This window comes from Danio aesculapii, chromosome 4 (assembly GCF_903798145.1).
Source record: "Danio aesculapii chromosome 4, fDanAes4.1, whole genome shotgun sequence".
NCBI classification, from domain to species: Eukaryota; Metazoa; Chordata; class Actinopteri; order Cypriniformes; family Danionidae; genus Danio; species Danio aesculapii.
Window position 1 is genome coordinate 43,759,378 of NC_079438.1, and position 13,317 is coordinate 43,772,694.

Consider the following 13,317-nt stretch of genomic DNA (forward strand, 5'->3'; position numbering starts at 1 on the left):
TATGTTGAAGAATTAGTCAAACACATATTTATTAATTATTTAATATATCATATTTATATTTTATTTGGTTCAACATTACATGTTGTTTAATTTAAATTCACATTCAAACCCATACATCTTGAATTACGTAATAAAACAGCACACATCGCAAGGCATTTCTTCGTATATTTGACAAAAAGTGACTAAACTACACTAATCTCATGATTATAAATAGATATATTTCAATCAAATAACCAAAATCAGATGTGTGATCTGTGCACAACTTAAAGTATAACCGCTGATGACTGTATTTGATAAGTGCACTGCTGTATCCACATAACCACACAAAAACAATAAAAGCAAGATGTCCATGAACCCTCCTCATGACTAAAATTACATTACATTGACTGTCATGGAAACAAGGACAGCTGAAGTATACTTTTGGGATTTTGGGAATGGTGTCTCTAAGTCAGTAAGTAAACATCACCCACCTGTTTGATCTTGTTGCGTGAACTAGTGATTCTCTCAGTGATGCTCTGGTAGGTTCGGATGGCTGTGGTGAGCTCTGTGTAGTGCTGAACGATCAACTCGTCCAGATCACGGTCACACTTCTCATACGCCTCCTCCAGACGGCCCTTCTCCGTCTCTCGGTCCTGCACATCATCACTGCTGGACAGTGTCCTGACCAAAGAAAAATAAAAAGACACATATAAATGCATCATCAACAAGCTGGTCCTGTACGTCATTTATAATCACATAAAACAACACTAAACATTATCTTCAAATATTTCATCATCATATCTTAAATAATGTACAAATATCATACTTACAGTTATCCTAAAATAAACTTACTGATTAAATAAAATATTTTTTTATTTATTAGTGTATTTTTGACCATTCATTCATTCATTCATTATTTATGCATTTATTACTATGTTATTACTATTATATTAAATAATATAGTACATTAAGGACCTCAAAAAAATAAGTAATACTATTATAATATTAATTTATTTACTTACTATTTTTTCCATCCAAGTGTTAATTCAATCATATTAACTCATTAATTAAATTTATAAATGCATGTATTTATTGCTAATAATATAATTATAAAATTTAATTTATTTTATGTTATGTTACTGATGAAATATGGCATTCTTGCAGATATACAACAGAAGGATTTAATTGTTTTATTCTGGTCTACATTTCTTTCATTTTAATTAGGTTTACCAAACCTCTCACATAACACTTCATTATTTTTAATTCTAAATTAGATCCCATAACCCTATTCGTGCATAGTTTAAGTAGTATTACAAGTTTTTCTAACTTACATTCATTCATTCATTTTCTTTTCGGCTTAGTCCCTTAATTAATCAGGGGTCGCCACATGGGAATGAACCGCCAACTTACCCAGCATATGTTTTACATAGCGGATGCCCTTCCAGCTGCAACCAATCACTGGGAAACACTCATACACTCTGATTCACACACATACACTACGGACAATTTAGCTTACCCAATTCACCTATACTGCATGTCTTTGGACTTGTGGGGGAAACCGGAGCACCCGGAGGAAACCCATGCACACAAAGAGAACATGCAAACTCCATACAGAAATGCCAACTGACCTAGCCGGGGCTCGAACCAGCGACCCTAATTAGTCTGCATTATTATTATTTATTTCTGCAATAAATATTGCAATAAGGAGTATAAATTCACCCAATGAAACGAATAGGTCTGGAAAGAGTTCATCATTTTAAATGAATTGGGATGATTTTGTAGGGGAGGGCAGCAGCATAATATATAATTAATCAATCACAATCATTGATAAATACAGTAGAGCAAAGCTAAAAAAAATTAATAAATAGTGATTTGTGGCTTTCTGGAAGTCTAGCAGGTATACAAATTGAATAATCAAATAATCAAAGTAAAATAACACTATACTCTTTATAGTCTATATACATACATACAATTAATTGTACGATAAGTTACAAGAATGATCATTTCTTCTGTCTAAATGCTTCAAAGTGGCTTGAAATGCTTTAGGATGGTTTGAAAAGCTAACAGTTATAGGCCTTAAAAACACATGTAACTGTAAATGATCAACATTTTGTGGTAACTTTATGGTTAAACTTTGCAGTTACACCACAAATCACGTGTATTTTTTAACTGTGCCTCCTAGTCGATTATACAGTAATCCCGATTCAACATTCCAGATCCTGTGATGTGACTATTGCAACAATGGTGCTGAATCAATATATTGTGAAGCCCTTAGATACTCGTTTTACATATAACATGTGATGCTATAAATGTTTAATTGTTAATGGCATCTTTCTATCATCTTTTGAGTTGGCTTTCTTGACTTTTTTTTAGCTGCCGGAATCTTCTGATTGACTGCAATACCTTTAAATCTTCTACAGAGCACAGCATGAATGTGTGAAACCAGGCTGCATCCAATCTAAGCTCATCCTGTCATCATTATGTTGCAAACTTTCAGACAGATGTAGTCGAATTTTTGGCTATCACAACACAACTTCACCAATATCCATCATCAGATGCCCAGTCATACACTGACAAAGAAAGACCCGCTGGGACCCCGGTGCCAATCCAACAAGTGTCCCAAGCTCAAAGCCTGTCCCGATTCATTCCTGATTCAAAGCAGTGTGGCTTTAAATCACAGTAAAGGAAGGCAGCGCAGTCTCCCAAAAGAGCTCATTACATTCATTCCAAACTCTAAGGTGCAGCAAGACATAGAAAGAAAAACCTCTATGAGCCACTATTCAGTAGGGAAAAGTCTCTTCACGCTCACCACGAAGCACAGATCATGTAGATATAGCTTCAGCCCACAGACTCACACTTTTATGACCTCATTGGATTGCCCTGAAGACATCCTAATGGAAATAACTAAGGCATAAAACTAAGGTAAAAGTGCTGTGAAGCTGAATGATGGATATCTGACAGCTTAAATGTGCACAACTGAAGAAAGTTAGTGTATAGCAAATTGAGGTTTGATGCAATGTCTAGGACTGACTATTAAGACAAAAACTGGCAATCCTATGAACTTTAATTTAGCAATTAAGCAACTTTACTGCATAATTAGGAATTTTATGCTATATTGCATTTGGGATGCCATCTATAATTCGATGAAAAGCTTTACACCATGAGTGTCAAAAAAGAAACCAATGCATTGAGGTAAAGGTGGTTTTATATTCCCAGATTCTTACTTTCATTCATTCATTTTCCTTCGACTTTATTCATCAGGGGTCACCACAGCAGAATGAACTACCCACTTATCCAGCATGTGCTACACAGTGGATGACCTTCCAGCTGCAACCCAGTACTGGGAACCATCCATAAACATTATTCTTACCTTCTCCTTAATATTATAATTTCACAAAAGAATTCTTTGCAAATTCTAAATGGTGAAATCATATCATTCGCCAATGACTATTAAAGCAGAACATTGTCAATTAAATAGTGCTAATGTGGTTCTGAAGTCATATTTACATGTGATTTCAGTCAACTATCTAAAGTACAATGGTAAACAATAAAGGGAGCCTGTCACAAGTTGTCACTGAACAAATGTGTGAATGTAAACAAACTTCACCTTAATCTCCAATGCTTCTACATTCACATGAACTTTCTGTCATCATCATGATGATAGCTTACTCTTTATCTTTTCAATGACCTCAAAAAATACATTTATACAAATTACATTATTTTATAAATTATTAACATCAAATTAAATAAAAAAAATTACTGCACAGATTAGAACAAATGGATCCATGTGTATTTCTTATTGTTCAATTAACATCCCCACATATATATAATGTATTTGCTGTTTTATGTCATATAATTAAGACAATTGTAATAATATGTAATAATAAAGACAATTTTGTGTTGTTAAAAGTGCATGTTTTTGTAGCAATAGCTGACAACCAAGACACACACGTATAGTGCCTATATGATGTTCGAACAGTGCTGTGTTGGTAAATAGTTAAGTAGGTTTTGAAACACAGCCTGTTTGTTTTGAAAGTCTACCAGGCTAGGCAGAACACCTCTGACTTTCCATTCAGAAGGATGCTAAGTAAAGATTAATGCTGACATTTCACAGAAAAGCTTTTTAAAAATGCAGTTATGTACATATATTACACGTTTATGTGTGCACAACATGACAGACTAACAGGATGTATTGTAGCAAACATGCTAAGAGCATCTCTATTCGTGACAATTTTCTTGCAAAAAAATGGGTGTTGACATACAATGCAGGCAAATGTCAGCTGACCAGAAAAGACTATGTAAAAATATCGCGCTCACCTTATAACAGATATAAGTAAACCGGAGGGGTCTTTGCTTTTGGAAACTGCGCTTCTGTATCTGCCTGTGTCAGCTGCCATCTTTCCGCTACTACACCCAAACACCTCGTGACGGATGTCAGCCAATGGGAAGCCTCCATCATCACAATCAGCTGAACGCAAATAGATAGTTGGGAATTGTAGTCCTTTTTGCTAAATACATAAATAAATAACAATAAAAAAATTGGTGGCTGCAGAATTGTACTCTGATGAATGTAATGTTATAATCTATATAAAAATCCATGCTATAAGATGATCATTTGGTTATATGTTGATTACAATTTAATTCTAAAACGTTTTCAATTCAGTTACATGTAAGGATCTTCTATAATGTAGATTATAATATTTTATGCTGTTATTATTTCTGTTTCAATAATAAACAGTCACATTTATTGCCAGGTTTTACTTTATTCAGTCAATTTGGCTAATTAAAACAAAAAAACGTATAGCCTAATCTACATTTCAGACAATACTAAAATATATTTACATATTTTGAGTAAAGTAGCTTGATGTAGCTTGAAGTAGCATATTAACCACTTCGATCATCTTAAATAATCTTATTCAAAACAGTGTGCAAAAAATATCTTAATAAATCATCAGACATACTGTAACTGAGAGAAAAAGATGAAGCTGAAGGTGAAAGTTGCTAACTGCTTTCTGTTTCAAGGATATATTGCTCTGGACCTGCAATCCTATATCTCCTGACGATCTCTGCTGTAACAAACCGGGGAGGAAAGGCCATTGATTGTGAGGGAAAGGGTCGATCTGGCAGTCTCCTCTTTGACTGATGTGTCCGTGGACAGCAGAGATAACATAGTGGCCAATTTTGTGCCCCTTCAAAAAAGGAAACAATCATGGAGACTCTGAGGTTATTTTTCTTTTAGCTCCTCTGAGCCTAGTCAGGTCCAGAAGTTCTTATCAGCTTCCTCTGAGGCCCATCATTTCTGACCAATCTACTGTCCTTTGCTGATGACATGGGACTGAGGTTATTTCTCATCACCTCGTGCAGGATAAAAGGTTGTCGTGATGACATCTGAGGGCATGTAGACAAAGACAGCCACCCACTAAAGGACTGAAGACCCATGTCTCTAGATGCCTATGGCTCCCATTTGACATGAAGAACTCAGGAACATATTTCCTCAAGTTTCTGTTAGACAGGATGCATTAACAGTTTAAATGATTGTTAAGTTTGTTGCAAAAAGGATTTTAAAAATGTTTTTAACATTTATATCTAACCTCAAAGCATTTGAAAAATAAAATGTATTCATTATTATATTATATTATATTGTATTATATTATATTATATTATATTATATTATATTATATTATATTATATTATATTATATTATATTTACTTTTATATATACTGTTAGTTTAGCATTTTCTTATTCCCATAACATTCATGTAATTTATTTAATTATTTACCTACCCACACTGTTAGTTATTTATATATTTATTTATGCAGAAAATTGTTGATTTTTATATACATTAATTAATTTATTTGCATTTTTATTGATTTATTATTTTATATGTGCAGGAATTTAAGGATTTATTTACTCATTTATTTATATATTCACATATTTATTTATTATATATTTATTTAAATATATTTAAATATTTATGCCGAAATTTATAGATTCATTTACTCATTTATTTATATATTTGCATATTTATTTATTAGTTATTTTATTTAAATATATTTAAATATTTATGCCGGAATTTATAGATTAATTTACTCATTTATTTATATATTTGCATATTTATTAGTTTACTATTTTATTTATGCAGGAATTTATAAATCTATTTACTCATTTATTTATATATTTGCATATTTATATATTTATAATTTTATTTATGCAGGAATGTATGGATTTAATTGCTCATTTATTTATATATTTATATCATTGCATATTCATATATTTATAATTTTATTTTTGCAAGACTTTATGGATTTATTTACTCATTGATTTCTTTATTTATTTGCGTATTTATTTATTTATTTATAGTTTTTGCAGGTTTCGTCGTCTATAATTACATTCCCTTTGCGTAAATAAATAAATCCTAAACCTATTTAAAGTATTTCATGTATTTATTAATTTATCTAAAACGTTGTCGAATGGAGAAACCAAGCACATGCGGTAAACCAATGAGAATCGTCTTTCTTTCACAGTGCGAGGTGGGAGGGGCTAAAGGCGGAAGCTCTGTTTGTTTCTGGCCCTGACGCTCCCGCGTAACACAACCAGAGAGCTGTCAACTTTCTGGAGTTCATAACTACTGAACACATTTACATGAAGTAGCTGGCCAAACACTAGCGGGCTTGCTTGTGCGGGAATGGGAGCTAACAACAGCACGCGCCGTGTGTCTTTTGAGTCGGATGAGAATGACAACATAACGATAGTGAAGGGCATCAGGGTGAGTGACATACACGTCTGTTCTCCTCCACCTGTCAAACGCACATCAAACTGACGCATGCCTTTAATTCACCTACTGTGATCGCAATGAAGGCCTCTAATAGTCTTAACTTATCTAACTGGATAAACATTCTGTCCCTGACTGAACACTTCTTCAGCTAACCAAGTAAAGCTGCCATACAGTTTATTTTGTAAGCAATCCGTTACCTGAGAGGAAATATTTTTGTTGAAACCTGTTGCAGTATAAGCATCACAATGTCAACAATAACAGCACTGTGACCCCAACCCCACCTCCCCTGTCATATACTGAGTAGGTTAAACAATGTCACCCTTCATACAACTATTTATGTGGTATTATTGGATTTGATTAAAGGACTTTTTGAAGAATAACAGCAGACATATTTAACCTTTATTAGCCAAGGTGAGATGTAAGCAAGGACATTTTGTTTCATAAACAAGTAAGTGTTGCATTTTATACCTAGCCTAAAGTGATGTGCATATTTTAACAATTATACATGCACTTTGAAATGAATGGTAATTAGCTTATACAGTCATAACTCCAGTCAGGATTTTTGCAGCCATTTTTGATACCAAGTACCGATTCCTTGTCATGGGGATCGGCCGATGCAGAGTACCGATTCTGATGTTTCAAGCTTTATAATGCATATTTTCCCTCTAAGTATGATACTTAAGTGGAGATCTCTTCCTACCAAAGAGAATAAATGAAGGATGTTGCATATAATCCCTTAAACATGTCTCTTATAACCATTTAGTGTGGACATGTCATGGTCAGAAGCAGCTTTACAGAAAATAATAGATAAAAAGGATAAAAGAAATGGTAAGAAAAATTTCTAACAGAGCAATTTAGAAACTGATGATGAAAAGAGCAATTCAACATGTCTCAATGTTGAAAAAGTTTGGAGCGCATATTTGATGCACAAGAAGTTAAAATACACACCTATAAATACATATTTGTTTATTGCAGTAAGTTTATTACAAAAAAGTATATCATTAAATACTCAAATATTTCATCATCATATGTTAATGCCAACACAGAAATGCCAACTGATCCAGCCGAAGCTCGAACCAGCGGCCCTCTTGCTGTGAGGCGGTCATGATACCCACTGCGCCACCATGATGCCCTATATAAGTTACAATAGTGACAATTTCTTCAGTCTAAATGCTTTGAACTGGCTTGAAATGAAACTATTATTATTATTATTATTACTACTACTACTACTACTACTACTACTATTATTAAGGCTGCATTGTTATTATATATTTCTGCAATAAATATTGTGATAAGGAGTATAAATTCACCTTGTCTGGAAAGTCTGGAAAGAGTTCATCATTTTAAATTGATTGGGATGGTTTTATCCTCATAAAATATAATAAACCTATCACAAGCATTGATAAATACAGTTGAGCAAAGTGAATAAAAAAGGGATTTTTTTTATTAAAAATAATTTTTATGTTTTTTATTTCATTAAAATGTTCAGCCAGGTTTTAGTGAAATTGCAATATTGTCAAAAACATAGTTCTTATATATGTACATGACCTAAATACGTCAAGGTCATTCCAATATTGTGCTTTCCAACTAGCATGCCTGCTTCCTCTGCGTGTAAACTCATAAACAAACACCTGCGATCGGTTCATCAAATTGGCGAGTACCGATCGGGTCATAAAAAGTGATTATCGGCTGATACCAATCTCCGGCCAATCAATCGGAGCATCCCTAGTCATAGTTTGTTACATTTTAGTTTATTTCATGCATTTTGTTTTGGGAATAACAGTGATGACATTTACTATTATAGTAATTACATTCTTCTTCTTCTTCTAGTTTTTATTATTATCATTTTGTAATTTTTTACTACTATTACTACTACTGATAATAGTATAATAATAGTATAATAATAATAATAATAGTATTATAATAATAATAATAATACATATATATATATATATATATATATATATATATATATATATATATATATATATATATATATATATATATATATATATATATATATATATATATATATTTATTTATTTATTTATTTATTTATTTATTATTAATATTTTATTTTATTTTATTTTATTTTTTTCCATGAAGTTAAATCTGGTGTGCTATTTTAAAAATTTTGATTATTACCCAATCAATTTTGATTGCATATCTGTACAAGCTGAGTACCTATTTCAGTTTACATTATTATTCATTCATTTCACTAGATCAACACAAATTTTATGTTCACACCAGCATTTGTTTTCTCCATTTCTCGTTTTCAGCTCTCTGAGAAGGTCATCGACCGCATGAGGGAACCCTCAGACCCACTGAGCCCCCAGGTTCCCAGCAGGCCCCCTCCTGCTTCTCCCCCTGTGGTTGATCCTCTGCCAGCACTGGTGCCAATATCTCCTCCTCCACCTGACCCTGTCACTCTCCATCCACCCCCTTCCTTGCCAGAGCGGGTAAAACTCCCTGAGCAAGTGACCACTCCTGCACCTCCTCCTCCACCTCTTGAATCAGGGGGTGTTTTATCAACCCCTGCAGGTGAGTCCATTGCTCCACCTGCTGCAGCATCTGAGCTTCTTACAACATCTCCACCTGTGGATATAATTGCTTCACCTCCTTCTTCCACACTCACTCCTTCTCCTCCCATTGCTGATTCTGTCGCCGCTCCCCCTGCTTTTGAGCTTTTCACACCTGCTCCCCCCCCTGTAGAGTCCATTCCTACCTGTCCCATCACTAAACCTGCTTCTGATCTACCTGTGGAACTAACCACTCCTTCCCCTCCTCCTGAACCCCCTTCCTCTGCCCAAACTGCCCTGCAGCCTCCTTTGACTGTAGATCAACCTGTGGTTTCTCCAACAGCACCACCACCTCCAGCCGGTGAGTCAGGTTATTCTGTAACATAAGTAGTACTTCTTGAAGTATTTTGCCCTTCAGTGCCTGTCATTCATGAGCGTTAATGATACTCTTTGAGTAAATTGCATTTTGTACACACTCTGAATGTGTTTGTACACTTAATACAAGTATGTAATATCACGCATCAAGTTATTGTAGGTAATTCTATGGAATTCAAACTTGTACGTAGGTGGAGCTGAGCAGTAGCAATTTTCCTTGAGTAAAGTGTTTTGTACTGTAATAACCTGCAAATAGCACTGCAATATTCATTATGGTTGCACAGAATCATAAAAATGGGTATATTTGAAGGAAACAGGCACATGTTTAGCTGAACTTCATCTTATTTTAATTTATCTTTATAGTTAATAACATGATAGTTTAGTTAAAGAAATCATACACCTTTGAAAATAATTACTTGTCATACAGCCTGGAATCAAATCACATTCTCAATAACATTTGAAATGTTTTTGAAGTTTTCTCCGAACCTGTGGCTTTCTACAATTTTATCCCAAATGTCTTTTGAAATATGAGTAAAGATATATATATATATATATATATATATATATATATATATATATATATATATATATATATATATATATATATATATATATATATATATATATATATATATATATATATATATATATATATATATATATATATATAATGCAGCAAAATCCTCTTGAGTAAAATTTATAGTATTTGGTCCCTCTCTAAATTGAGTTTTATGAGACAAGTTAATGAGACGATGAAAGGATTTGTTGGGTGATGATTGAGTACTGATGATGAACAGAACAGAAACATTGACTTTAGTCACAGCTTAAAGCTGCAGTCACACCAGAGTTTGAGCATGCGAAATTCTGTCGTAGGGCACTGCGAAAAGGGGCGGAATTAAACAATATGATCAGACATTTAAAAAAATGAGCGATTGGTTCATATTTGTTCAGAGAGGTCATGTTTTGACCCTCGATTGGTCTCACGCAGTCAAGTGATTCGATTTCACAGGTTAGAGTTCACCAAGCTTGAACTTTGCAACGCAGTGAACTGCGAAACTTGTCGCACGAGCTTGCGTTTCAGGTCTGACGCATTCACGTGCATATGAATGAAGTCTATGGGGAGAAAAGTCCAGTGTGACCGCAGCTTTAGATGAAATCAGCTGAAATATAATACATTGAATCTCTCAATCTCAGAAGGGAATCATTAAGCAACTCCACAAAAAACAGCTTTACTTTTTACCAACCTGCTTGCCCTTATTCAAAGAGGGACCAAATACTCTCTGAACTGGGTAAATTTTACTCAGAGGATGTTGCTGTGTATATACTGCTCAAAAATAAATAAATAAAGGGAACACTTGGAGTTACATTGTTTTGTTTAAGTGTTTCCTTTATTTTTTGAGCAGTATATTATAAAAAATACAAATATGAAAATGAATTAAAATCTAAATGCAAAAAAATGTAAAAAAAAAAAAAAAAAAAAATGTAATTAAAAATTTAATACGACCTTAATTACTCAATACTAACATAACACTGAATACAGCTAAAAGAATGTAGAAATATTGGATAAAATAGTAACCTGCAGTAAGTGAAAATGTAAAGCTAAAGCTAACTAAATCAAAAATAAAAGCACATAACAAGTATAATAAGTAATAGTGTAAAAATATTAAACATTTTGATATTTCTAATTAATAATAATAATAATAATAATAATAATAATAATAAACGTTTCAGAAATGTCCATGCCTCCAAAGTTTAAAAAAATGTACATTGCAAAAAAAATTTCCCTGTTTTATTGAAAAAAGCTTAATTTTTGTTTCAAAAATAAAAAATGTATGTGTTTTGATTAACATGAGGGGGAGGAATTAATAATAGAATTTAGATTTTTTGATGAAATTCTCTTTTAAAACACCTATTTATTTATATAGTTTTTATAAATTTTTCAAATAAAGCACATAAATCATAGATGCACACTTGCTAACTCTCTTCATGTATGATTGCACACAGATATGATTGAGATTTATTTGAAATACCTCCTTATGGATTTTCCAAAATTAGATTACACAATTGGCCAATGTTTTCTTTTTCCCTAAAAGTTCAATCCTCTTGATGTTAGTGAGTGGGCCCTGTTCCTTCCATATTATGATTCATAGCTTGTGCCTGAGTGCTAATGAAACGATTAATTCTAACTTGTAATAGAGTTAATGAATCAATGCTGTAATTAGGAAGTCCACTTAAGCCAGTTCAGCCTCCAAGGTACCTTGAACAGCAGGTCCTCCCAGAAGTGTCGAGCCGATCGCATTTGCGAGCGCTTTGCTTCTCATTAAAAGTGAGACTTTGTTCATAGATCTTTCAATCGGAAGTTTAGATACGCTTTTGAGCAATTATAAGTCACACGCCCATTAGGAATTCACAATTCAGTGCTGTTTTGGACGTGTTGAGATTTGGAAAGTGCTATATATATATTTTTAATCTAGTTTAAATGGAAGAATATTCGTAAGAAATCAAAGTATTGAACATACTTTTGGAGTGCCCTATTTTTAATGTGATCAGACAGCCATTTTTATCTGGAGAGACTTTAAAGCAAATATTTTTTAAATCCTTCAAAAATGGTACAATTTTTGTCAAAAGTAAACCTTAAACTGTTTTTAATTTTTATCTTATGTATTATTTATTGCTTTTGATGTCTTATTATTCTTAAATATATTTTATATTATTATAGAAAAGTGATATTTACAAAATGTTGTAAATTACGTATTACTTTAAATCAGGGGTGCCCAAACTTTTTATTGTGATAATAAAAACCAAAAACCAAACTTGATTGAGGGCTGTGGGCCGAAGGTAAAAATAGCAAACTGTATTTATTTCCTAATATTTTAAAATAACTACAAAACATTGCTTTAAATTATATTAACCAATGCTAAAATATATGAACTTATAACAGTAAAAACATAAAGAATCCCATTATTAACACAATGGAGTTCAATGCTAAATACACTAAGCTGCACCTGCCTTTGCCTTGACTTGTTCGCCGTTGTCTTGTTCAATGCCCTCTGTCCACCGTATTTACATTTTTTAAAAATCAGATTCATTTACAAAACAAACAAACAAAATGCTACATTAAATTTCGAAATGTTGATCTCTGTCAAAAATAGTCACCCGTTCACTCCCTCTTCTCAAATGGGATAGTGGGCCAAATCAAAGGCTTGCATGGGCTACCTTTGGCCCACGGGACTTAGTTTGGGCATCTCTGCTTTAAATGAACGTTAACTGGAAGAACAAGATTTTTGTTCACCTTGTTGCCAAGTATTTGTCATTTTCATTTAGTTTAGCAGCGTTATAAAATAAAACATCAAAATAAAAATTTATAATTATGATAAAAAGTTTTTGTTACAATTAACCAGTACTTAATAATAGCACAAAGCAAAAATCTAAAATAAATTTTGTTACTTGCAATACAAATTAAAAGAAGAAAATGTTACTTGGCCAACCATGACCAACTAAATAAAAGAAAAGCTGAAATAAAATAAAGTTCTATAATTGTATATTTATTCATTCATTCATTCATTCATTCATTTTCTTTTCGGCTTAGTCCCTTATTAATCTGGGGTTGCCACAGCGGAATAAACCACCAATGTATCCAGCATATGTTTTAAACAGCGGATGCCCTT

At 32.8% G+C, this 13,317-nt stretch overlaps 2 protein-coding genes across 3 annotated transcripts in view; one reads left to right on the top strand and one right to left on the bottom strand.

The window, feature by feature from the left end:
- exoc4 (exocyst complex component 4) overlaps nt 1-4,381 on the bottom strand; it is a 197,312-nt gene extending 192,931 nt beyond the window's left edge. Inside the window, exons 1-2 of the mRNA XM_056455755.1 lie at nt 4,297-4,381; nt 471-660 (exon numbers count right to left, since the gene is read on the bottom strand). Coding sequence (XP_056311730.1) covers nt 471-660; nt 4,297-4,376 — 270 coding nt within the window. The 5' untranslated portion in view covers nt 4,377-4,381. The remainder of the gene's footprint in view (nt 1-470; nt 661-4,296) is intronic.
- A 2,134-nt stretch (nt 4,382-6,515) lies between these two features.
- Nucleotides 6,516-13,317, top strand: part of chchd3a (coiled-coil-helix-coiled-coil-helix domain containing 3a) — a 94,956-nt gene continuing 88,154 nt past the window's right edge. For both annotated transcript variants that reach the window (XM_056455756.1, XM_056455757.1), the window contains exons 1-2: nt 6,516-6,746; nt 9,035-9,296. In XM_056455756.1, coding sequence (XP_056311731.1) covers nt 6,666-6,746; nt 9,035-9,296 — 343 coding nt within the window. In that variant the 5' untranslated portion in view covers nt 6,516-6,665. The remainder of the gene's footprint in view (nt 6,747-9,034; nt 9,297-13,317) is intronic.